General features: G+C 37.7%; 3 protein-coding genes across 15 annotated transcripts; 2 read left to right on the plus strand and 1 right to left on the minus strand.

The window, feature by feature from the left end:
• The first annotated feature begins 679 nt into the window (after positions 1-679).
• Positions 680-7,353, plus strand: msl1b (MSL complex subunit 1b). 4 transcript variants are annotated; one of them, XM_079851750.1, is made up of 9 exons: positions 680-732; positions 1,626-2,316; positions 2,841-3,022; positions 3,557-3,849; positions 3,928-3,992; positions 4,088-4,155; positions 5,119-5,246; positions 5,362-5,434; positions 5,560-7,353. In XM_079851750.1, exons 2-9 carry the CDS (start codon positions 1,705-1,707, stop codon positions 5,648-5,650), a joined length of 1,512 nt encoding a protein of 503 aa, XP_079707876.1. In that variant the 5' UTR covers positions 680-732; positions 1,626-1,704; the 3' UTR covers positions 5,651-7,353. The 4 variants fall into 4 exon arrangements, with proteins under 4 accessions (XP_079707876.1, XP_079707878.1, XP_079707875.1 ...); XM_079851752.1 differs by having other exon boundaries at positions 730-809; XM_079851749.1 differs by lacking the exon at positions 680-732 and adding an exon at positions 911-1,007.
• Positions 7,207-10,685, minus strand: chmp2a (charged multivesicular body protein 2A). The gene is made up of 6 exons (XM_079851753.1): positions 10,497-10,685; positions 9,175-9,342; positions 8,907-9,086; positions 8,677-8,807; positions 8,320-8,381; positions 7,207-8,235 (listed from the first exon to the last, which is right to left on the minus strand). The coding sequence occupies exons 2-6, from the start codon at positions 9,340-9,342 to the stop codon at positions 8,114-8,116; spliced, it is 663 nt and encodes a 220-aa protein (XP_079707879.1). The 5' UTR covers positions 10,497-10,685; the 3' UTR covers positions 7,207-8,113.
• Positions 10,686-12,176: 1,491 nt separating this feature from the next.
• On the plus strand, positions 12,177-26,580 carry fbrs (fibrosin). Of its 10 annotated transcripts, none has more exons than XM_079851736.1 (19): positions 12,177-12,603; positions 13,720-14,336; positions 14,581-14,772; positions 15,388-15,420; positions 16,541-16,570; positions 16,662-16,707; positions 17,362-17,704; positions 18,882-19,096; positions 19,245-19,450; positions 19,550-19,594; positions 19,916-20,011; positions 21,788-21,868; positions 21,962-22,000; positions 22,093-22,179; positions 22,365-22,524; positions 22,824-22,898; positions 23,077-23,160; positions 23,790-23,997; positions 24,145-26,580. In XM_079851736.1, the coding sequence occupies exons 2-19, from the start codon at positions 14,028-14,030 to the stop codon at positions 25,667-25,669; spliced, it is 3,774 nt and encodes a 1,257-aa protein (XP_079707862.1). In that variant the 5' UTR covers positions 12,177-12,603; positions 13,720-14,027; the 3' UTR covers positions 25,670-26,580. The 10 variants fall into 10 exon arrangements, with proteins under 10 accessions (XP_079707862.1, XP_079707866.1, XP_079707865.1 ...); XM_079851740.1 differs by having other exon boundaries at positions 22,108-22,179; XM_079851739.1 differs by having other exon boundaries at positions 21,803-21,868.
• Positions 26,581-26,927: the final 347 nt, after the last annotated feature.

The following is a 26,927-nucleotide window of genomic DNA, read 5'->3' on the forward strand; positions in this document are numbered from 1 at the left end:
CCTATAGTAATAAAATAATTATTAACTATTTTTTGGCTAATAACAAAGTTTGAGGATAAATTTAATTTAACAAAAATCGAAAAGCCAATCCAAAACACTGCAATAGGCTAAACACAGTGATGACAAAAAGAACATTTGGGCTAATCACTCATACAGGTCACTAGAGTGGACATGCAGCTATTAAAGCTATTATCCATTTTCTTGCGAATGCATGGGTGGGTATGGGTATTGCATGGGTATTGATGGCATCGATGCACATAAACCACTAGTGCAAGCCTTTGTATGTCCTGTCTGCTGGTCGAACCTCTTTTTTTTAGTGTATGGATCGAAGCTTCTAAAGGCTATTTTTTTTTTTTTTTTTTTTTTGTAGGCTAGCATATATTTCATAGTTTCCACATGATTTTATAGCATTTTATGCATTGCTTTGTTAAATACACACAGTCTTACTGTGCGATTACTGTATTATGTTTAATAAAGTATCTATTCAGTTAAAAACATAAACGCATCCACTTAATGGACATCTGAAAATCCCTTTGTAAATTGTGTAAATAAAAAAAAAAGTCTAAATCTTGTTTTTCATGCCCTAATCCAGACTGTGGTTATCATAATTCATGCATGAAAGGGTTAATACTGGGTAGGATAAATACATTTAAAAATGAAACGAAACGAGTGCGAATTGCGAAAACGTCAGAGGAAATGACGTTGGAAAGGTCCTCTCACCAAGTGTGCGCGGTACGATTCTTAATTTCCCTCCGACAGACAACTGGCGTTCCCTGGCCTACCACAACTATCTTTAACAGTTTCCATAGGTAGTAACGGCGCTAAATATTAGTGCAGATAAAAAAATGACATGCACACTGACTCTTAATATAGCTCGATAGACCCCATCATCACTCTGAATGTAAACATCTCCTGACAGTACGCATGCGCACCGAGTCAAACGCACTCGTAATGTTGGGACATTGTGCAGATTCAAGCCTGAAAATGGGGGACACACTGCAATAAAAGTAAAGTAGAAAGCTTATTTAAGACGCGTTTCTTCTGATCGTTGAGGATTTACCCTGAGCGAACCCGTAACTATGTAAGAAATGCGGTATAGAGTGGATTTCAGACTGAACTGTGCAGCGAAAACGACATAACCTCGTTTGCTAACAGCGGCTAGCTAACAGTGAGGATCAAAATGGAGGCGCGCTTTTTTATTATTAGCTCAAGTTAAAATGGTTCATATCTCTTGAACAATATGCATCATAGCGTTTAGTAAGAAGATTCACATGTATCTTTAGTATTGGTATAATACATGTGTGCCTGTCTTTACCCAAGTCCAACCGGTATTGAGCTGCAGTGATCTGTTGTTTATGACCAAGCAACTGATTTTTAGCCTCTAGGCAACTTATACCATACGAGATATAATGTTGACGGGTTTTGGTGTTTTATTTAGTCTTTGCTCACCCACTGGTTTTATTGTAACTTTATAAAGCAGCATATGTGCCATATATAGACAGGAATGAAATGCTTCTTCACATTTCCACTGCATTCACTGGGATCTTTACATAATAATGTGCTATTTACATATTCGTTACTTTGCTATAAAATTGATTTTAATTGAATATTTTATGTTTTTTCAGGTACAGGTCTGCAGACACAGAATGGTTGATATCAACTCTATAGTAGCCATGGTTCAAAGGGTAGAGGTTTCTCTTCGCCATGAATATGCGACCTGAATGCTTTTCTAAAGTTGGATTGTACTCAAACAACTGTGACTTCAGCCCATCTCAAACAAGACACCCAGTTAGTGTCCGTAAAGAGCTCAGTGATCCTCTTGGTGTCACTCCAGACAGCACCAGACAACATCTGTTCTTGGACAAGACTTTGGGTGGGAAAACTGAACGGACTTCATTGCCTTTAAAGCTTGGCAGAGAGTTGGCTGTGGCTTCAGAGGCTGGCTCTGTGGGCACAGAAACACTGTCATCTCAAGCTAAACAAATGGGGGGTGAAGGCACCCCTGTAAAAAGTAAAACTCCTCTTGGACAGACCAACACCATTGATAACAAGCCAGAGTTTGTATCCATGAATTCACATAGTAATTCTAGAGACCCTGTGGGTGAGAAAAACGCCAAAGGGTTAGAGACCATGGGGTCACATGAACACTCAGAGGGTAAAAAGACAAATTTGAGGAAGATCACGGGTCATCCTCACGCACAAGCCACCTGCCTTAAACAACTGCTTCTGCTTCAGCTGGACTTAATAGAGCAACAACAGCAACAGTTGCAGTCTAAGGACAAGGAAATAGATGAACTCAAATCAGACAGAGACACGGTATGCACACTGTCATTAGGGTCTGCAATATTTTATTATTCAGCAAGGATGCATTTAATTGATCAAATACATTTATAATGTTACAACAGATTTCTATTTTAAATCAATTCTGTTCTTTTGAGCTGTCTATTCATAAAAGAATCCTGGATAAACCTTTTTCACCATTTCTACAATAATATTAAGCATAACAACTGATTCTAACATTAATAATAATGTTACTTGAGCACCTAATCATGTGGTAATGTGATACCGAAGACTGGAGTAAAATTTCAGCTTTGCCATCACAGGAATAAATTATTATATTAAAACAGAAAACCGTTGTTTTAAATTGTAATGATATTTCACAGTATTACTGTTTTTACTGTGTTTTTGATCAAGTAAATGCAACCTTGGTGAGCATAAGAGACTTTTTTTCTTATATAATCTTACAGACCTCAAACTTTTAAATAGAAGTGTGAGATTCATGGTTTGTGGGATATTGGTTTTTATTTGTTTCCTAATGTATTTGTCCTGCCTTGAAATAGTTGCTTGCCCGTATTGAGCGGATGGAGCGCCGTTTGCAGTTGTTAAGTAAGGAACCACGTGACAAGAAGCTCTTCCAGCCATTAGAGCGATGGGTCCCTGACACGGATGACTTTTGGGAATCAGATATGGGGGACAACTCTCAAACTCAGACATCTAAGTCAGGTGGCAAAGTGCAAAAGAGGTAAGAATGGGAAATTCCCCTGTTAGTAGAGCTGCACGATTTTGGATAAATTGAGAATCACGATTTTTTTTTAACAAAGTTCACAATGCTGAACAGACTTGAGAGAAATAAACAAAATAACCTGTAATTTACTATAGGTTCTGACAAAATGTTAATTGCTGGAGTCTGTTTAAAATGTTTCATTAATTTGAATGAATTATTTAAAAAAATCAGAATGATTGAATCAATGACTCGCTCAAAAATACTTCACTTGTTTCATTACTGGATGAATCAGTGTATTTGAACACATTTTTTGAGTGTATGATTCAATGACATCAATTTTTAAGTCACTTGTCATCACCTACTGCCACCTTGTGAAGCTGTTTCATTGTCATTTAGGAGTGAGATCGAATGGGTGATTGAATCGAAATTGCGATCTTTTAACGATTAATCGTGCAGCTCTACCTGTTAGTCACTCTTTCCTGTTATTTTACACATGTTCATTCTTCTTGTTGCTTCTGCTTGGCTGCTATAACCTGTAAATAATCGGTCTAGGAAGATGAACATGTTGGAAACAAAGATGCAGAGGTCAAGGGGAAAGGCCTCAAGAAAATCAGATACAGGAGGGACATCGCCATGTCAGCGTGACCTACGAAGCAAAGAGACCCCGGAGAAGACGAACGTGAAATCATCCGGACAAGTGGACCTGAATCCAGAGGGAGACAACAGCAGAGAAACCGAAGAGCTTCCGTACATGACAACGACCGAGATGTACCTATGCTGTTGGCAGCAACCTCCAGCCTCTCCGTTACAGGAAGAGTGTCCAAAGATAGAAGAGGATGTTGCAAGTAAGTGTCTGGTTCAAATGCAAAATGGCCGTTATAAACATTGATTTTCAAATTCTAATACAAAAAATATTTCCTTAGTCCCATCATGGAGGGAAAACATCATGGAACCCATCCAGGAGGAAGATGCTGTTGACATCCCCGAAGTAAGAGTCATCATTTGCATATATGTATTATACATAAGTCACAAGAATCTTAAGTATGAGGTCCATTGTCATGTATCCATCATTTGTTTCTGTAGAGTCTTGATGACAGTGTTTTTCTGAAACGGCACGCAAAGTTAGAACTGGATGAGAAGAGACGAAAACGGTGAGATTTATTTCTAGGAGAGTGTTTTCCAAATCTTTTGTTTGTGGCATCCACACATTTTTAACATTTTATTTTGTTTTTTTCATGTGCATGATAAAATTGTACACTACCATTCAAACGTTAAGGGTTTTATAGTGCCTTTGAAAGAAATCTCTTATGCTGACCGTGGCTTGGTATATTTGATCAAGAATACAGTAAAAACAGTAGTATTGAGAAATATTGTTGATTTAGACTAACTGTTTTCTATTTAAAAATATGTTGAAATGTAATTTGTTTCTGTGATGGCAGAGCTGAATTTTCTCAGCCAATCCTCCAGTCTTCAGTGTCACATGATCCTTCAGAAATCATTCTAAAATGCTGATTTGGTTCTCAAGAAACATTTATTTTTAATATCCGTGTTGAAAACAGATGTGCTGTTTTTAGTATTCTTTATTAAATAGAAAGTTCAAAAGAACAGCATTTATTTGAAATCGAAGTATTTTGGAACAATGTAAAAGTCTTTACTTGATCAATTTGATGCATCCTTGCTGAAAGAAATTACTGACCCCAAACTTTTGAATGGTAGTGTATGTCTACAACACGGTGTATAAACTAAACAAGCACATATTGTTCAATTAAAAAGAATTGAAGAATTGAAAAAATGATGAGTTATGTTGTGTTATTTAAGCCTCTTGCTTAAATTTCATATTGGGCAAGAGCCTAGTTCATTCTAGCTTAAACCTATCCACACATGCTGGAATAATACCTGCCTACATATGCATATATAATATAAAGAAATCAATCTTTATGGTTACACGAGTTCCCTTAACTGATTCATTTTGTGGTAGGTTTTCTTAACAACAAAATATAATAATATATTTTAAATGAATAATTGTCAAAAAGGTTTATGTATGGTTACAGACTGCTTAAAACAACACTTAACCCTTTTAATGCTCTTAATATTCTTACCGCTTTTTCCTTTAGATGGGACATTCAGAGAATACGTGAACAGCGTATGCTTCAAAGACTACAGCAGCGCATGGAGAAGAAAAAAACAAATGTTCAGGAGAGCGAGCCAGAAGTTTCCTCGTTTCATCCTGATTTGGAGAATGGTATGAGCCTAAGAAAGATTCATTTGATAAAACATTAATTTTGTATTGTATTTATGAACAAACCAGCTGTTATCATATTATATACTATAATTTCACTGATTTTTCCCTTGTACAGTGGAGGCCATCTTGGTCACACCCTTTCTACCAGTAGTGGCGTTTGGTCGGCCTTTGCCCAATATACCTGCACAGTAAGAGCCTTTTTTCTGTTGGAAATATCTTCTGTGTAACATGTAACTGCTTTTAACTACTGATTAAGTGTCATAACAATCATAAGGCATAGTGAACATGTCGAGCCACTTTTGTTGTCTGCTAGGAACTTTGAGTTGCCCTGGCTTGATGAAAGAAGTCGATGTCGCGTTGAAAATCAGAAGAAACAAACTCCCCACAGGACCTGTCGGAAATAAGCCGCACCGATTCTGGGCACGTGTTCGAGTTGAATGCCACACAGAAGAGTGCTACTTCATGTCCAGTGGCAAAACAGGGGTTAAAGGAGGCAAAGCACTATTTGGGCGAGAAGGAAATGGCAGCATTACAGCTGAGTTTTCATTTTATTGTGCCGTGATAATAAAGCAACAACTGCCCGGTTAACTGCTATTTTAGTTCCCTCACAATCAGTGTGTGGCCTTGATTTAATTCTTTACTTGTAGTCCTGTTCTGTGTACTTTCACTGAGGCTAGTGATATTGATTATTGCAGGCTCCACTGCAAATATTGTTTTAATGTGCACTAAACTGTGGTTATGGAGTATTGCTGCACATTTGCATGTAGTTGTGTTCCGAATGACTTTAGTCAAGAGCTTGTTTTGTTTTTGAAAATGTAATTGTGCATGAATGTCTTGATAAATCCTCTGCCTCAAAATGTACATATTTTTCTAAGCATAGCATAGTCGTTTAGAGCTAAAAAATATTGGCAGGATTAGAGTGAGGATGCTACATTGTTTAGATGAATGACCCTTTGTAAAAGAGTAGCGAGAATTTGTTTGTACGGCATTTTAGGGTTCTCTGAAGCTGTTCAGCATCCCATGCAGGTTTAAGGACAATGCCCTTAACGTTATTTTTGGATCGATTAGTTGGTCTTTTGATGGTTGTTTTTTGATCAACATTCTTATTGAAAATACATTTATTTTACACCACCATTTTCATTAAACCTCATCCATGTCCAAAAGTGTTGCTTGTCTTTATGAATTTCGCATTAATTCTGTGCCTCATGGGATTTATTTCAGGGCCTTTGTAATGCATTTCCTAAAGATCTGTTCTAACTGAAAATTGATCATTTTCCAGAAAATGATTTTTTTTGTGTGTGTGTGTAAATGTGTTGCTTTTGTGAACACCATACACATTAATTTTTTTCTTTTTTTTTGGTGAATGTGTACAACTGGACCGATGTAAATAGCCTTGCTGACACATATTGGCTGTAAATAAGGAAAATGTTGCTGTTATTTTTTTATTTAATGTCAGAAATGTTGTATGTCCAGCATAGATATATTGATAGCATTATTTACAAAACAAGAATTTTTGTTTTTCAAAAAAATAAAAAGTACATAAAACTCACTCTTGTGATTTCATAATTGATGCACAGTTTTTAATGTATTGTGTCCATATTTGGTTTTACTGTAGTATTTCTTCCCAAATCACTTGATTTGGCAGCTTAGCATTACAAAGATGTGATTTGCCACAAGGGCAAGATAATTAAAATAGATTACATTTATTCAAAGACTTTATGATTTAAATATTTTAACAGTTTTGTTTGTGTATTATATAAACTTTAATACAATTTAATCTTGTGTTTTATGCAAAAATCAGTTTGGGATAGTAATTTCATCATAAAATTAAGTCATTTTTTTTTTTTTTTTTTAAATCCACAGAACCTAGAAACATCTTTGTGAGAATTACCCATGTGTGCAACATTTTATGTGACGGGCGGCCATTTTAATGCAAGTGTAACACCAAATGTCACAAAACTCGTGTGAAAAATGTTTATTGACCAAAAAAAAAAAAATGCAAAATAAGATTTTCTTTTCAAAATATACCACCTCTTTTGATTCACCATGAGATAAATACATTGATAACATTTCTAATGTTTCTTTAGATTATTCTGTGACAAAACAAGCTTTGGAAAACTGCCTCCAAGATGTTTTTTAAATTGAATGAAAATTTATTGTGAGACGTTGCCTTGCACAAACTTTAGAGTTCATGAAGGTTTATAGTTCACTGAACAGGCCTGGGAATAGAGATCAATCACTTTGAGAAACAAATATACTGTATATATACCACCACATTTATTATATGAAAGTATTTACCACTAAAAGATCACAATAAAAATATTAGAATATAATGATAGTATAATAGCACAGGTATTTCAAAGAGAATTCTCTGATGAGAAAGTCAAAGAGAATTCCTTGGAGTGACTCCCATTTTGCACACACACACATTATATATATATATATATATATATATATATATATATATATATAAAGATTAGTATCACCATCTGTTTATTAGAATTAAGAGATGATGTGTGATAAACCAAATTTTATAGCAATGAAATAGTGTTAAGGCTTCCTCAAATGATCAAGTTGGAATCGCAGGGTAAGCAGATTCTTTGTTGATTTAATCACCTGTAAATGGATTTGTCTAAACAGAAGGAGCAGTCTGATGCATTGCATCTTCATTTGGGTTACGTGTTTGGTAACATTTATATAGCACATGTCATAAAAAGATGACAGAAAAACAAAAGGGACGCATTAAAGCGTCAAATGTCAGAATAAAAGACAGCATTCACATCCTCTCTCTTTGCATCAGTCTACATTTTAGTGATGCGAGCTTTGCGCAAACATATCCGAATCAAAACCTTCACTGAAAGTCTTTCTCAGTCTCTCCTGAGGTTGTTCAGCCTCTCCTCTAAGTCAGCATCAGCATCTGCCAGCGTAGGCTGCGGTTCAGCTTTCTTCCCAGCTGCAACCGAAAGGCTCCCTCCAGTAGAAGGCAGGCCTGTTTGAATGAAATAAAGTTAATATGAGAACGACTTTGGGTTAATATGAGAACGACAGAAACTCTGGTGTCTTTTTGGCTTACTTGAAAGTTCGTCAGACAGATTGAGACCCAGCTCATCCAGAACTTGAGAGACCACAGCATCACTGCATTTGAAGCAAAAAGAGCGCATGTCAGGAGAGCGCGAAGTCTGGTATGGAGACATCTCTGTTCTGGAGTTACACTACTGATTTTTTTTATGTTTTTGTCTTTTATGAAAAAGTGTCCTTTGCTCACCAAATGCTGCATTTATGTGATCAGTGTAAAATAGCTGTTTTCTATGCAAATATATATTCCTATGATGACAAAGCTGAATTTTCAGCATCATTACATCAGTCTTTTTTTAGTGTTACATGATCCTTCAGAATTCATCCTAATATGCTGATTTGGAGGAATTCTCACCTCTCCTCTTCATCGTCTTCATCTCCCATTGCATCATCGATTGCATCATTCATCATCTCCTCCTTCATGTCCATGATTTCACTTTGGCGCTCAAACTCCATCATGATCTTCTGAATCTGTGGCAACTTCAACTGCATTGAGAGAAAAATAATTCACATAAAATAAATGCACATCAACAAGCTGTCTGTAGACAAGACAAATAAAAACTGAGAATGCTATTGCAGATATACCTGTCTGTTCATGGTGGCCATAGCTTTGGTGACTCCTTTCATTGCCTGCGCCATGCTGTTATTTGATTTGAGGGTTTGGATTTTAAGGCTGACAGCTTGTATATTGGCTCTCATCATTATGAATTTCTTAACGTATCGTCTTGTGCGGACCAAGTCCTTAGCCATGATCTTCACAGCATCCTGTCGGTAAAAGAATATTACTTGCACTCAAGCGAGACTTCATGGACATGTCAGTAACAGAGACATATCAAATTAAAACTCTCCTAACCATCTGTCCTTGTTTGGCCATTTTCTTAATGTCAGCAATTATTTTCTTTTCCTGTTGCTCCAGCCTCTGGCGTTCTCTGTCTAGATCTCGCATGGCTCTGTTTAGCGCTCTCTGATTCTGTCTGAGCATCTCCTCCGGAGTCTTTCTTTTTCCAAACAGGAACTCCATCTGACATGACCAAATACAAAAAAAAGAGGAAAAAAAATACCAGATTGTTAGGCGTTTGAAGGAAAATTTTAAGGATTCATTTGACAGGGATAGTTCACCGAATACCGTCATTAATTACTCACCTTCATGTTGTTCCAAACAACACATATACACATTGATCAGCGAAAATGAACAGAAGCTCAACCGAACCTGCTTGACGCGTGAGAACGGACCTCTTGCGTAAGCTCAAACGTGCGGCATAACACGAGAATGAACCTCATTGGTTCTCGCACGTCAAGCGAACATGTTTGAGCTTGTTTACCACAACTAATGTGTGAGTTGATATGTTTATATGTAAATAAAAGCCTAAATTCAATCTGTTCATCATATAAAGCGATTGAGTTTCTTCAGAAAATTTGCACTAAACCGCTCGATTCATATAGTTTCACGATCACTTTATAGACTTTTGACGCGTCAAATTGGTAGTTGCGTTGCGGTCAATGGAGAACCAAAAAGCTCTCAGATTTCATCAAAAAGATCTTCATTTGTGTTCCGAAGATAAACTAAAGTCTTACGGGTTTGGAGCGACATGAGGGTGAGTAATGAAAGAATTTATATTTTTGGTTGAACTACGGCTTTAAGGGTTTCCACAATCTGATAAATTATCCTAACAACATTACAGAAAGATGATTATGTCACAGACAGGAATTCATATTTCCATTTGTGATTTAATTACAGTGACTCTCGGGCACGTGATGCTATGACATCATTCTTTTCAGGAATATCATGGTGAACAAGTGGTTTCTAGAGCTAGTCTCAAATTAAATTATTTGACATGCTATGAAACAACTGGCATCACCCCTACTGTAATTGCGGTCATATTGTTCTCTTCTCAATTTAAGACAGAGAAAAAAATTGAACACTCCATAGTATTTAGCTTACATGATACTGTTAATGACAATGAACAACGCTAGCACTATACACTCTGTGACTGCCTCGAAAGGACACCGATAACCCAGACTCAAACTTTTAAAAAACAACATATTAAAAATATTACCCTTTTATAAAATCACCCAGACTTTTCCTAAATAACATAAATAATAATGAGCTCAGTTGCTAAAATTAGCTCAACAAAAGAAAGAAAAGCTGGAGGCCTTCGTCGCTCTCGTTTTTACCTTGCCTTTTCTTTGTGTGGAAAACGTCCACCAGAGACAGAAGTAGTTGAACAGGCCAAATATCACTCCGTCGTCTGTTTCTTTTATTCCTTATTCAAAGCTACTGTTCGTCGATCCACCCGATTGTTTTCCCAAGTCTAGCTTCTTCCGCATATGAATGTCAATACTTCCTTTGTAAAGATATACGTCACAGGAAATGCGTCATACAATACTTTTCAACAAACAACAGGTAGCCTACATTTGTGACTGACTAAACTTTATTTTTAGTCAGTTATTTATTTATTTTTATTCTTTAACAAATTTATTTTGCTATATGACCGTTATATATATATATATATTATTTTTTTTATTTTTTTTTATTTTTTTTTGTTAAGTTTCATATTCATCTGTGTATATTCAGCAATCAAAAAACTATTTTTTTTTATGTGGTCCTGAAGCAATTAGAAAATTATATAGTTACTATTATGGAGAGCTGAAACATAAATGCTGTTAAAACTGTCTCTTTATTTAATACATTTAAGATTTTGTGAACATAACAATGCTTTATTTATTTTATTTATTATTTACCATATTTATTTTTGGTAGTTTTAGGTTATTTAAATAAATTGTATTTATTTTAGATATTTTATATGTACAGCTTTGGCATTTTTGTTATGCAATTTCTGTTCAAGCATTCATAATAAAAAAGGGACATTTATGACTCGTTTTTTTCTTATTATAAAATTGTATTGTTATTGTATTCATCAAATTCAAGATTATACTGGTTATGTTCTTCTTACACGGAAATATTTTATTTTATCATATGAAATCAATGATACATTTCTTGAAAATATTGGCAAAATCTTTAATTTGTTAGATACATTTCAAATTAATAATTCGTATTCTATACACTGTAAAAAGTGATCAGTTGACTTAACTTAAAAAAGTGAGGAAACCCATTGCCTAAAAATTAAGTAAATAAACTTCATGCGTAATTTAAAAAAAAAATAAGTTATGTGGAATTGTCAAGTTCACATATCTAAATTTTTTCAATTACACACGAAGTGTATTTATTTAATATTTTAAGGCAATTATTATTAAAGTAAATAAGCATGAATAAGTGTTACTTAATATTTTTAAGGCAACAAGTTTCCTCACTTTTTTCTGTAAAATCAAATAATCACTTTTTAAAATGTACTAATAATAATACAAATAAAACATTTGTAAAGTAATACCACTTTGATATGTTTTTACTTCTTTCACTGCACATACAATCTCTTTATTTTGGTATGGATGTATTACAATGCAAATTTGATATATTCTTGCACTGTTCTAGTATGCATAATGTTACTAAGGAAACACAAACAAATTCATATTCAGTAATAAAAAAACATCATGGATAGTTGGATTAAAGAAAATCTCCAAATATCCAGGAAGAACATAAAAAAGGCACGTTTAAGTTATTTATACACATATCAAATATAATGACAAATGGTAATACAGTTTAAATGAAATAAATATCAACACTTAAAACACTTGGTTTGGAATCGGATGATGAGAACAAGTGTGTATTACTACCAGGACCTTCTCTGAACGTCTGAACCATAAGCTATTTGTAAATACAAGGCACTTTACTATCGTTCGTGCCTTTCAATGGCAGTAGATGGCAGTACTATCGTCGCATTCAATGCAGCCTGTCTTCAGTGAACCGACAGAGGAAGAAAACCCGACAGAAGCACACAATGCAGTTTGACTGCTACGGGTTATCCACCCAGGCTTCATGTATGCTTTAGCTTCCCAAATAAACTAAAGAAATCTATTTATTCCATTTTGACGATCGCAACGAAAAGCAAGCTTTCATAGGTCCATTTTCACGATACACTTGAGAAAGAAGACAGCTCCTGCGGCGGACACCGGCGAAATCTCCAGCTTGACCGCACACAGTGGATCACAGAGCGGGCCGCGGAAGGAGGAGCCCAGCCTGCGCTGACGGGGCTGCGCTCAACATCCCTGACGGAAGAACTCCAGACCGAGGCCTCGGGGCCTGTTGTATATTATTATCGTTTTAAATGGAGGCTCGGACGAAAGCAGAAGCCAGAGGAAAATGGCCCTCTGTACAGCGCGAGTGGTGGGTGTGATTGGAAATATTGTCGTTGTTTTGTTCGTGTCTGTGGCTTTGAGTATCGTTAGTAAAGCAAGACTGAGTGGGTTAGTTTCGAGCAAAAAAGGTTTTATAGTTCAGTTGAGATTTAAGCCCATCGCACAGTGTCCTCTTTTCTCCTCTGCTCGTTAAAGAAAGCTGAAGGGCTATAGTATGTTGTTTCAGCTGACGGGTTTTGTTTTTAAATCCGCAAATAGACAAGTGGTTAAGATTCGTGTTACATTCATCGTTTGCGTTAATGTATTGAACTGAGTGATTAGCTAAATTTCCTTCTTAAATGTGAAGTGCAAGGTGGGGTGTCAACGAAGCACAGGCTAATGTTACATGGTTAGCTTGTTTTATTGGAGTCATATTAAATAGCTTTGGGCCCCCTCGACAGATGTTTTAGAAGAGATATAACGAGCTAGACAATTGTAAAACGAGTGGTTGATCTTTTAAAATGACATTTGATATGTGGTAAGGTGTTTCACGTAACGTTGGCTGGTGTTTGCTCGCCTGGTTGTTTATACCGGATATATAATAATCGTTGAATAATTGGCAACATCACAATCGCATAATTCTAGTACTGTCATGTATAGTACAATAAACTAAAATGTTACGAATTTGGTCGTTTAAAAGCGAGTGTTTAATCCGCGATCCTAACTGGTTAGCTAACTAACGTTAGCAAGCTAACATCGAGCGATTTAACTCGTCGGTTCATTAACCGATTTATCTGCTTCAGATTGAGAAAAAAAAGACTTTGGCTGAAATATTTTAGTCTATAAGGATCGTTTTGCGCCACGGTTGGCCTTTGTTTGTACATATCATCTACCTTTTAATAAAGTTTACTAACGAAAACTCAGCCCTAACTTATAAGGTAGCATATTTTTAGGCAGATTGTCTCATATGTCAATAACATATGATAGTTTTAGTTTGTAATTTTAGTAAAAACATGTTTTTAGTATTTAGTCAATATTCTGTTTGAAGATAACCAGTTGTTTCCAACATAACCAATGCATATTTTCTTAGTTAAACAGCCATATTGAATCTTTAAAAGCCCGACTGCGCCACTCATGGGTAGTTTCTCCTTTTTTCCTTCCCCAGATGAAAGTGACAATGTCTTGACAGAAAGACAGTAAGTGGATTATCTAGAAGCTCTCATAATCGCTGTGTTATTGGATAAAACAGGCCCGGTGATGCCCAGACATGACTGAACTCAGACTGCAGTGTGCTCGCACCATACAGCTTCCACTGGACTATTAAATTATAAGACAGAAACCTTAAACCACAATTACATCTGAGATCCGGAGCACTGGTCCTGGAGGCGTTGGTTTTTATTCAGTAACAGTTGTAAAGTCTCCCAGGCCGGACCAGGGTGTGTTTTTAACAAGTGCCTTCGTACGGACATTGATATGGATGGTCCCAGTCGAAGCGGAGGCTTCAGGCAGAGCCGCCGCTCCCGCTCGCAGCGTGACCGAGAGCGGCGGCGGAGGAGAGCGGATCTCGCGGAGCACAGGGCCTCGTCGCCATCCTCGGCCTCGGACCAAGAACTCTGCAGAGGAGACTCCCTGCTTCGTGCCAATGGAGGAGAATGCAGACCCGGCTTCCCTGGGGCCAGACACCGGCCTCCGCGTCGGAGGAAGCGAGAATCGGTGTCTTGCGAGGAGGATATCATCGATGGATTCGCCATAGCCAGCTTCATAAGCCTGGAGGCCTTGGAGGTTTGTGTGCTTGTCCATCTTTCACTACTCTGTAGTAAATGTTGCAATACTGTATGGAGATTAGAAGTTGTGAATTAAGTTTTGGACAAAATATGCTTGTAATTATATACTTATAATAATAATAATACCCGATAGTGTAATTTGTGTTAAACAAATAAAAGCACAGTGAGTTGAATTACAACAATCTAAGTACAGAGCTTGACAATTTGCTGCTCTAATATGTTTTACTGTGTTACTTTGATAGATGGACTGTTCCCTAAAGCCTCCAGAGCGATCTGGCTTGTTAATGGGTAGAGGAAGCAAAAGAAAGAGAGGTCTAGATGAAAACGGAGGGCCTCTGTCAGAGCCGGAGGAAGGACCTCCTGCTACGTACACCAACAGTTGGGAGCAGCGCAGGAAGATCAAATCAAAACTGAAGAGAAATAGAGATGCTAAGGTTAGTACTGCAGTTTCATCACACCTTAGTTGACAAAAAAAAAAAAAAACTTATCTGAAAACGCCCATTAAACAGCAAACATTTCTAGAATAGTCCTGCGTAGATGCGCTTCTGACCTGATAAACCAGTTGGGTATATTTAAAAACAAGTTTTTAATATTGAGCAGTAATGGTGCCGTATTGTTGGGGATATTAGACGCAGTGACTGGTCTAAACAAAATTTGCATCACATGTGCATATGCTTCTCGCTGTCCTAGCAGCAGTTAAAAGACTGCTGTACAGACTCTGTACAGATATCTGGAGAGCAGGGTAACCACTGGCCAATGTGTGTACATGTATCTAGTTATGCAATTCAAAGGCAGCAAAAATCAGTCGATTTCAGAAATGATGCCAGGAGGAACTGCCACTTCTGTTAATCAAAGTGTACATGGTTATCAGCCATTGCAGTAATCTCATAATGGCCAAATATAGGCTGATTAGTTAGTCTGACCTATGTATCAGCCTGTAACTAACTACTGGCAGCCGACCCTTTTAATGCAAGATAAAAATAAATATATTTATTTGCTACACTGTATTCTTTTCGCCATGGTTTGACTTTTCCAAATGTCGGTTTCAGATATCTGGGAATCACATGGAGACAGGATACATTGTAAGTTGTTTTTTTCCCGTGTGTTGTCTTTTTCTTGCTGCCCATAAATGTGACTGAAATGTTTTCAGAATTTCAAAATACATATATTTTGCACATGCACTACCACGTAAATTCGTCCCCTTACAGTATTTATTATTCATACTATAAGCCGGAGGGTGCTCTCTCGTAGAAAGTCCAAAACAGACTTGTAGAAGTAATAACAGAGATGATCTTATTATTGGGAGATACTAGGGTCCGTGGCTCTACCATTGGAGAAAGCTGAACGGCTATCTTGGATCACGTGTGCCTTGATAACCAATCACATTACAGCCTTGACGTCATTGAATTTTGTTCGTAGTTGTGTGACAGTCAATGCATTGTTTGCGGATACCATAGAAATAAATGAGAATTGCCGTAAATCTGTCACCTAATTGTCCATGACAATTTAAAAATATTTATTTATTTAAACATAAAAATGAATGTTTAAGTGCAAACGTGTGGAAGATTAGCTGATGGGCTGTTGATTCAATAAGTCGTTTTCCCACAAAAGCTGTTTATTTAGCGTAGTGAAGCCTCTCCTCTATTGACATCCATTAAGAAAAACGGCATCTGGTCTCCTTCCCTGCGTACCACAGCGTTTGCAGGCATGCCTTCAAGTGGCTTTGACAAAGGCATCCAGCTATTGCTGTAGCTGAATAAAAAGCTGAAACTTTTAGAGTGATGAAACATTAAGACAATAAACGATTGCGACAATACATGGTTTATGTGTGTTTTTCAAGCCATCTCGGGGTATTTTTTAATAAAGTATGTGAATAATGCAGTGCTGATTGACAAAGCCTTTACTACAGGATAGAAACTATAAAACATATTTGTATTGTATAAAATCCATGATGATTTACTGCACAAGTGTTTGTAGTACATATGTAAATCATAAAATTGTCATAAGGAAAATATAGGGAAAAATAATTATAGAATACAAATTAGTGGTTATTGTTCAGCTGTGTATTTGATTTCTTAGCCAACTAAAAGCAAACTTTTGAACTGTAGTGTATGTTTTGGTTTGTTTGCATGTCATAAATTATATCATAAATGGGGAAAATTGTCATTGTACTGCTATCACTTAATTCTTTTTAACCCACAGTGCGATACAGAGAGTGAATCGGGAGATAAGGTAAAAACCTTTCTTTGTTGACCTGATTTTGCATTAATGTATGTATTGTGATGTGTTTTTAATTAGTGACATTTCTCTTGCTATTATTTAGGCTTCTGACAATCTGGAGCCAGCATTCATCGTCTGCACAAGAGAAGGTAAATATCTGCTGGTTTATAAACCCGGCAGGTTTATATACTAGGAGTGGGAGAAAAAAATCGATTCTCTCTTTAGCGTTTTCGTTTTTAACTGCAGATGTGTGATGGCACTGTGTGCGCTCTAGAAACAGCTGTATTCTGCTTGCTTTCAATTCCACACACACACACACACACACACACACACACACACACACACACACACACACACACACACACACACACACACACACACACACACACACAAACCCTTTAACCTTCCATAAAATAATCTTCTATAAAGTTTGAAAAGGTTGAAGCAAATTACAAGTTCAATCGCGGGCTTCATTGCACAGGATATGCACTTTGCTTGATGTTACGCTTACAACGTGCGGTCTCGCCCGCCAGTATTTTAGCACTAATCATCTTATTGCATTGAATCGTGAGGTGCCTAGTGATTCCCACCCCTAGGATATACTGTATGTTTTAAGGATTTGAATTGGGCAATGGTGTTCATCATGAATTAAAATGCATATGCAATTTAAATGCCACACATACATTTTTTCATGAAGAACAATGCTTTTGTGCATTCTTGCATAAAATTGTTGGATTATTTTGTTGTCATGCATGGAAAACAGTATTACATGGATTACATTGTAGCTCTCTCTTTTTCCAAAGCAGTTAACTCCAACTCTGCAAGCGCTGCTGTGGGCAACGGTTGCCCTCTCTTGCCCTCAAATAGCTCAATACCCCTTCTGTCAGTCACACCTCGGGTCTCTGGCCTGGAGAGGAGTCAGGAGAGGAGTATGGAGCAGCCTTACCCTGAGCCCATCTTTACCTCATCCTCTCTGCCTAGCCTTGCAGCCCATTCCACTGCTTCTGTCTCCAACTCACTTCCTGATCAGCGTAATGGAAATGGTGGTCCCCATCACCGCCATGATCCTAGCCCACCACAGCACAAACACAAGCCCCCTTTCCATGGAAAGTCACAATCGATCTACTCAATGGGCAGCAACAACAGGTCAGTGTAGTGAAACAGCATTTCTGTGTATTTTAACTTAAATAATGCACTTAGCCTTCTAAAAACCAATCATGCTGTTGAAGCTAATAGAATAATCTCGGCACACCTAGAGTCTGTTCACATATCTTCTAATCCATATTGTACACAAAATATTTCAATGTGTTTGCCTGGCTCGACACATCTTCCGTAAAGGGGACACAGGTGTTTTTTTTCCAGTCCACCTGGAAAAAAAAGTAATGTTTACAAGATTCTAGGTTGATACTGCACTTAGTTTTTCAAGTTACAATACCGTACACAATTTTGGATCTGAAAAATTAGGAAGGCTGGATTAATAGCTGATGAAAATTCAGCTTTGCCATCAGAGGAGTAAATAAATTTTAAAATGTATTAAAATAGAAAACAGTCATTTTAAATTGTAATAATATTTTACACAATATTACTTTTATTGCATTTTTTATCAAATATTTTGATCAATGCAGCCTTGGTGAGCATAAGAGATTTCTTTGAAAAACATAAATCTTTTTAACCAACCCCAAACATTTGAAAGGTAGTGTAGGCCTACATCTTTTAAATAATTTGTACTTGATGCGTTTGGCATGGATAAGTACTTTTTTATATTTTCAGTACTTCAGTGTCACATGATCCTTCAGGAAAAATGAAATATTAAGCAGCACAACTGTTTTCAGCATTGATAATAGAAATGGTTCTTGAGCAGCAAATCAACATATTTCCTGAAGGATCATGTGACACTGAAGACTGGAATAATGACTGCTGAAAATTCAGCTTTGCCATCACAGGAATAAATTACATTTTAAAATATATTAAAATAGAAAACCGGCATTTTAAATTGTAATAATATTTCACAAATTACTGTTTTATTATATTTTTGATATAATAAAATTATATCCCAAACGGTAGTCTATATATAATAAATAATTGATATTGATGCAGAATGATTGATACTGATACATAATGATGTTTCAGACATCAATCTATCACCCATCGAATTTATGGCGAATATTTTTGTATTTACATGCATCAGATGGTCCCTATCATATTGTGCAGCTCTTATTTAGCTGCAATCTGACTTAAAAGTTATTTTTCAAAAGAGTGTCTATTAATATAATAGACAGATTGTATTCCCTAAATATATGATGTGACATTGGTTTTCCATCAGGAGCAGTACCTCAGGCAAGCCTCCATCTTCATCAGCCACTTCTTCATCAATCAGACCCCCTACTCCTGCTACAAGTGTGTCCCTAGTTCGAGGCCCAGGGGGTGTGGGGACAGTAAGACCCTCCTCTCGACCAAGTCCTGGTGCCGTCTTCACACCGTCCCCCAGCCTTCCCCCACCTCCTCCACTAATGCAGGTGTCACCCCACCCTTCATCAGGTAAAGTTTACTAACCGATACACTACAGAAAGTTATGAAATGCTAACAGCTGTTATTTCACGTGTGTCGGTAAAATCTTTATAGAAACAAAGCGTGTACGTTCTTGTTAAGAAAGATGAAAGTTCTTTCTTTTCTATTCAATTAACAGATCAGGATTTAACACAATCAAATGTTGCCTCTGTAGCTGGAGGACCGTCTGTTTCAAGTTCGAGCTCTGGGACGGGTAGCAGATCCTCGCAGGCCCAGACGTCTATCCAACCAATGGCCTACCAGTTTCATCATCACAATCACCAGCACCAGCACACTCATACTCACCAACACTTCTTACACCCCACAGCTGCACCACCACCATTGGTGAGGAGTCAACTATTGCCCATGGATGGCTCATTTCAGAAAGTGGCTGATTATGACAATTCATGCTTTGACATTTCTCTTGTGGTTGTTGTCTTTCAGTTTGAGAAGTATCCAGGCAAAATAGACAGTCTCTTTCGACACCCAGTAAGTGTTGTATGTGGGGCAATTTTCAAACTTTCGGTGAATATAGCAGGGTTTAAGGCAGGGTTTCTCAAACTCGGTCCTGGAGGGCCACTATCCTGCACAGTTTAGCTCCAACCCTGATCAAACACACCTAGCTGTGAGTTTTTAGTGATCCTGAAGACATTGATTAGCTTGTTCAGGTGTGTTTAATCAGGGTTGGAGCTAAACTATGCAGGACAGTGGCCCTCCAGCACCGAGTTTGAGAAACCCTGGTTTAAGGCCTCTATAAAACTAGTTTTTCTAGTTTGTGATTATTATTAATTTCTTTCCTCTCCTGCAAAGTTTTTTCCTCAGTACCCACCATCTGTGCCGGGAATACAGCCCGTTCTTCCGCCCACAGGACCTTTCAGTTCATTGCATGGAGCATTTCAGCCTAAGGTAAGAGTTGCTTGTCATTTGGTCCATGTTTTGAATATTGATATCTAATAGCTCTGTGTATAAATGAAGAATGATTGTGTATTACCACAATATCCAGTGATCATGGAAAGCCAATAATGTGCTATCTGCCCACTGCAAAAAAAAAAAGTAGTATATTTTGCTAATAATGTACACTATTGTTCAAAAGACTAAATTAATACGTTAATTCAGCAAGGATGCATTACATTGGTCAAAAGTGACCTACATTAAAGATATTTGTCACATTTAAAAAAAAAAAACGTTTTATTCATCAAAGATTCCCAAACAAATGTATTATATTAAGAAGTGCTGTTTTAAACATTGATAATGAAAAATGTTTCTTGAGCACCAAATATTAGAATGATTTCTGAAGGATCATGTGACACTGTAGACTGGAGTAATGACTGCTGAAAATTCAGCTTGGCCATCAAAGAAGTAAATTACATTTTAAAATATATTAAAATAGAAATCAGTTGAGCATAAGCGACGTCTTTCAAAAACATACAAAAATCTTACTGACCCCAAACGTTTGAACATGTAATGTGCATGCATGGTTATTTCAGTTTGAGTGTGTTCCTTCACTGTTGCTATGTATATTTAGCATGAATGTTATTGCACAAATGAACGCTTGACATCATAAATGGCTTTGTACAGTTCAAATATAGTATTTCTGTCACACAAGTTCAGTGGTATTTAATGCATTTATAATTATCTTAAAATAAGGTTCATCAGTATTTAAACAAGTCTTGTGATAGTCATAAACAATCCAAATGTAGTTTTTAAAATACCATTTTCCAATTTCTTAAATTGGCCATTTTTAAACTGTATCTTTGGAAGGACTTTATGAATGACCCACCTGTGAAGTAGGGTACGATATTGGAAAAAACAATATTTTGTTTTTCTGCAATATATGGCGAAATTCAAACAATTTTGCCAGATGAATTGCTCTATTTGAAAATAATTAATCATTCTAGAATGATTGGGGTGATTTTGTAGGGGAGTACATCTGCATAAAAAAAAAAACAGATTGCAATCATAGATAAATACTATGGAGCAAAGATACAAATTAAATAGTGCAAACAGTTAAAAAAAACAGTGAAACCATGAAAATGTGCTAAATGAATATGAAATATATTAAAATGAAAAGTTCTACAGAACAAATTCTACAGAAAATAATTGAAACATTATAATATTACCGGTCAAATGTGTGTTTCTTTAGCTATAACCGAGAAACATATATGTAAATTTCATAGGTAAAACTTTGCAAGTCCCATTTGTTAACAAGGATGTATATTCGCTTGCTTACATGAACTATATGTATTATGCAAAATACATGTTTACAGCATGTATTAATATTTGAGCTATACAATTGTACCTTGATCATTCATGTTAGTTCATAGTGCATTAACTAAGGTTAACAGATAAAATAAAAATTAACTTAATTTAAAAATGTATTAGTAAATGTTGAAATCGCCATCACCTGCTTTCAGATGGAGCGGCATTCACTACAAAGAGCCGTAGTTAACTGACAAGCTGAGCCATATCGCATGAATTATCGCAGGCGATACGTCCGCGATATTAATGCGATATGGCTCAGCTTGTCAGTTAACTACGGCTCTTTGTAGTGAATGCCGCTCCATCTGAAAGCAGGTGATGGTTATTTACTACTAATCAAGGAACCGGCTTTTCATGCGATATATCGCCCAGCCCTACATTGAGTCCATGAAGTGGGTTTGAATAGTGTGTTGTTATTGACAGCTTGTTGCCCTTCAGGGAGCTGCTCCAGAGATGACTTCTGGTTTGGGAGTTGTACCGCCCCATCTGCAACCTAAAGCAAGGGTAAAGATGTTGTATCTTGTGCATTTGTATCATACATCATTATCAAGAAACTTTAGTTCGAATAATGTATGGTGTTTGTGTTTCTTTCCACAGCTTACAGACCCATTTGCACCACCACCAAAAGTCAGTAATGTACGTTTTATTCTCTTTTGTTTTGTACTTGATTTATTTTAGTTGTTGACCTCTAAATGAGTAGCGGGGAATTCCTTTCTAACTGTACATAGACGGTCTCTTTACAGAAACCTGGAAAATGGTGCGCTATGCATGTCCGTGTGGCTTGGATGATTCTAAGGCATCAAGAAAAAGTCAAGGTTTTTGCGTTCATCTGTGTTTTCATTTTAAAAAAATGGGTTATCGACTGGTTGAAATATTTAATAGTATTTTATAAAAATTTATATTAATATACAATCAAATTTTTGACCATGAAACAATTCGATTTTATAAATGTTTTTTAAACAGTGGTGTCACTCCTTCTCTTTGTCACCATCTTCCTCAGCTTATGCACGCTGATCCACAAAAGCTTGACTTCCGTAATGACCCATTGCCTCGACTCCCTGGCCCTGGTATTGGTGGACTTGGAGGTCTAGGACCACTTGGTGGTCCCCTTACCCCAAATCATGATCTTACAAGGCCAGGAAGCCTGTTTGCAGCCGCTGGTGGGTGATACTCCTTACACTTAATGCAACCAATTTAGGAATTTTGCAGGTGACATAAGCCTGTGATTATTCTTAAGCTGTTGAAGTGAGTTGTTTCCACCTAAATAATAGTTTTTAGATACAAGACACTTTGACAGCACTACTGAAGGATTTTTAGAGCACTACTGTGCTGTCATACAAAGGTTTTAAATTAGACTTAAGGAGTATATAAGACACAAACTTGGCTAAATGTCAACACTCAATGGTAGTCCATTTATGAGTGTTTAAGCTTTTATCTGAGTTGACCTATGTCTTCTCAGGTGGAGTCAATCCGTCCTCCACACCATTCATGTCTCCATCAACGCCCCACTCTTTCCTCCCAGCAGCACATCTGGGTAAGAGACTGTCTCTGAGAAAGTAGGGGCATCAAAAGCCAATGTTACCCATGCTGCTCTTGTTGGTCTGTTCTTCAGGCTTGCTTCACTCTCTAGCTTTGTAGAGCATAATTTTCTCTTTTAGTAGAACAATGATGTCTGATTTCATCATCTCTAACAGCTATGTTTCTTGTTGCAGAACCATATGTTCGTTCACCTCCCTTCTCCTCTTTGGGAGCCCTGGGTTCTGGTGCCTTTGGAGGCCTAGGCAGCCCCACAATAGGTTTGTCATGCTGTTTTGTTTTTTATGAAGATATATTAATCAGTAGGATTGCTCTTACTTAGCCCTGGAATGTTTAAAAGATTAAACATCACTTTTGGGTGATTTATTGGATGAAGATTTGTAAAAAAATAAGTTTTATTTACAATTGGTACTCAATAAAATATTATAGAGCTTGGCATCACTAGAAAATGGATATGTATGGATATTCATTATAAAATGGCCATAGGGTTAAGATTTTACTAGTTTACATGACATTTCCAGGTTGAGAAATTAGTTTTAAAATTAGGCTTCTTTGTACATCAAGGAAATCCTGGTTCTCTAAAGGGGGGAGAAAAAAAAACAGTTGTTGCGGGGTGAATCAAAATCTGATATATCTTTATTTTTAGTGTTTTTAGTTTTTGTGTCATTTTAATGCTAGTTTTATCTCATTTTATACCATTTTAAGTCATCTTAAGGCCCCCCTCGAAGTTTGCTGAGGCCCCCTGGTTGAGAACCACTGCTTTAACTTGAATGTGTTTTTATCAAATTTCTTCAGCATTGGTTTCTCAAATGTAAATTTAAGTACTGCTTTATCAGTCACATTCTTCTCTCACCCAAAGACTAATCAAATTTGATACCTTTCCTTTTAGCGGCCAGTGTTTTTGGACATAAGACCGAGCCCTCTGCAAGTGCGGTTGGAGGATTAGGTAACCCCCATGATCCATGGAATCGTCTGCATGTTACCCCTGCCTCTTTTCCCTCTGGATCATCTTGGGCCAAGGGACCAGAGAAAAAAGATGATCGAGGAAAGGAAGTGGAGAAAAGAGAGCTGACTCATATAAAAGATGAAAAGGACAGGTATGACATTACAACAAAATACATTTCTGTTCACATTAACTTTAAATGGTTTGTTTGTCACTAGGGGCTTTTAAGATCAAATGTGAATTATGTATTGTGTCTCTCAATTTGACACATACTTAAATGGTTTAATACTGTTTCACACAGAGACAGTCTCATGTATGGACGCCAACCAGTTCGAATGTCACCTGGTGCCCAATCCCTCAGGCACCGCAGCAACACCCCCAGTTCACATTTGAATGGCTTGGGTCCACTGAGCGTAGGTGGGGTCCCTTCAGATGGCCAAAGCAGAGAGCGTGAACGAGAAAGAGAGTCAGACAAGAGACAACATTCTGCATCCAGGACACCGGCGTCGGCTTCCTCCACAGCACCGGACAGACCTCGATCTTCAACATCTTCTATTCTCACAACCTCTCCTTCTAATGTCCGCTTAGCTTCTTCTCCTCTGGATCTATTTCACCGACAGTTACCACACACACTCAGCACTGAATCAAGTCACTCTTCGCAAAGAGAGAACAATGGTCCAGCCTCTTCCTCTTCTACTTCGCTTCCAGTAAAGAAACCTGATCGGACCACAACTCCCGTATCCAAGCCTGTACTTGGTCTAACCTCTGGGCTGCCCCTCCCCCAAGTCAAGGTCAAAGAAGAGCGTAAAGAGGAGCCTGAGCCAGTGCCCATCTCCTTACCGCATCAAGCCATACCTCAACACAACTTTGAACGGCCCAATAGTCGACACACACACCATCCATCCACCCCTTCCTCAACCCTCTCATTGACGCCTACACCTGGCATGTCTCTTCCTCCTCCAACTCCACACCCTCCCCATCATCATCATCATCTGTCCCTTTTAGATCGTTCACGGGCTATTGATGCCTATCTCGGTGCTGCTGGAGGCCCAGCCGGACTGGTATTAGGTGCTGCAGCTGAACGTTTTCCACCACATCCTCATGGTCCTCCACAAGGTCATTCCCAAGCCACTCACAGCTTTCCCTGGGACCCTTGGAGGGATCTGGCTGCCCAACAACAGCAGCAACGCAGGGAAGTATTGACTCTGAGGTCAGATCACCACCTTGCACTTCGCTCTGATCCACACTTGTCTAGACTTCTCCAGCATCAGCAGGTACAGCGATTTTTGGAGGCTGAGAGAGCTGCAGTAGCGGCCGCTGTGGCGAACAGCCCGCACCATCCACAAGTACCTACCTCTACGTCTTCTGCTTCAGCAGGCAGATCAGAGTTTGGTTTGATGCCCCACCCGTTTGATGAGGAACAACGTGCTCAAATACTGCGGGAAGATTTTGAGAGAGCACGGTACTTTGGGATGCATCCACATCCGCATCTGTCTGCCCCTCACCTTCCTAGCCCGTCTCATGCTGCCCACCTTGAACAGCTTCATGCAGGGCTACTGTCTCACTCTCATCTCCATCCAGCTGGAGCACAAGCATCACATCACCCTGGCCTCTACTCTAGACTTGGACCTCTGCATTCACACTCTCATGTACCTAATGGCATTCTAACCAAGAATCCAGGTCTAGTTGGGGCATTGTCAGTTGGGGCTCCACCACCTCTCATTCCATCTGTTAACAGATCTTCTACTCCACCCCGTGGCTCCAGACTTGGCGGGGCTGGAGACTTGGCCCTTTTTACCACACATAAAGATGGCGAGTCGAGATAGTACTAGTTAAAGCTTGAGGAGCTTCCAGAACTACTTTGCTGAAGAAACTGCTCCTCACATGGCAAGGTTCTGCAGGACACTCAAAAAGAGCTAAGCTTCAATGGCCATACACAAGTGTTGAAACAACCTGGGGAGGGAACGGAGACACTTCCCAGGGCTGTTTGATACATTTATACACTGTGGTTATGTTGGTGCAATTTAGGTACTCTCTTGCTGTGGCCTCATTTTTATGTAGGGTTTTCTTTAAAAAGAGGCCTGTGGATGCTCAAAGACAATTCATTGCTACTAATAATATGAAGACAAGTTATGTTGAAAAGTTGTGGATCAAAAATTGCAAACCTGTTTGTCTTAGTGAATTCAAGGAAACCCTATTGTAGAGTTATTGTCCTCCGCTTTGCATTTGAAGAAAGAGAAATCAGACCCTGACTGAAGTAATCAAGTACTTCTCATTGTCTGAATCAGCACTGTTGACAAATGTATGAATTAAAAGAAACACTTGGTCCACATTCTGCTTTAAATATTAAAGTCATCCATCAGACAACTTCCATTAACATCAGAATGAACTTAAGATTTATTTTATTCTTTAAAAAAAAGTTATGAACTGTATGTACATCTTGTTGGATAATATTTTAAAAATTTAAAGGGAAAGAACTGTCTCCCATTCATTAGTCTGACTCGGTACAAGAGCTGGGCCAGAATATAGTAGAATAGTGATATTGCTTTTGTAATAATTATTGTTAACATTAATTACCTTCCATAATAAATATATTCACTGTTTATGTTATGTCATGTTTCAGGTCTTACCAAATGAACTCGTTGAAATAAGTCAGAGATATAATTGTCCAGCAAAGCACTCCAGTGATATATTTTGCTCCAATATACTGGTTATGTTAAAGTCAATGTACTGAGGATGTATCAAAGCCAGCCTATACAGTTCAGAGAATGGTATATCTTCATACTTTGGGAGAGAAGTGCGTGTGTGTGTTATGTCTATGTTTTCCACAGTTGAAGCCTTTGGAAGTCTCCAACAACCATCATCCAAACACACAGAGTGGCACGAGGCATCTGTTGACTGGACAAAAGGAGTGCACTTCTTGTACTTGCAGCTAAACTATAGGATTAGAAATACTCTTGAGATACAGGACATTCTGCATTAATTATTTGAGCAAAACAATTTTATACATTTTAAATATGTCCTTTTCCCTCTTGAAAAGAAAAACAAAGATTAATTATTAAACAAATGGTTGGTTATGTACAT

This window comes from Squalius cephalus (assembly GCF_949319135.1).
Source record: "Squalius cephalus genome assembly, chromosome: 19".
Classification (NCBI taxonomy): Eukaryota; Metazoa; Chordata; class Actinopteri; order Cypriniformes; family Leuciscidae; genus Squalius; species Squalius cephalus.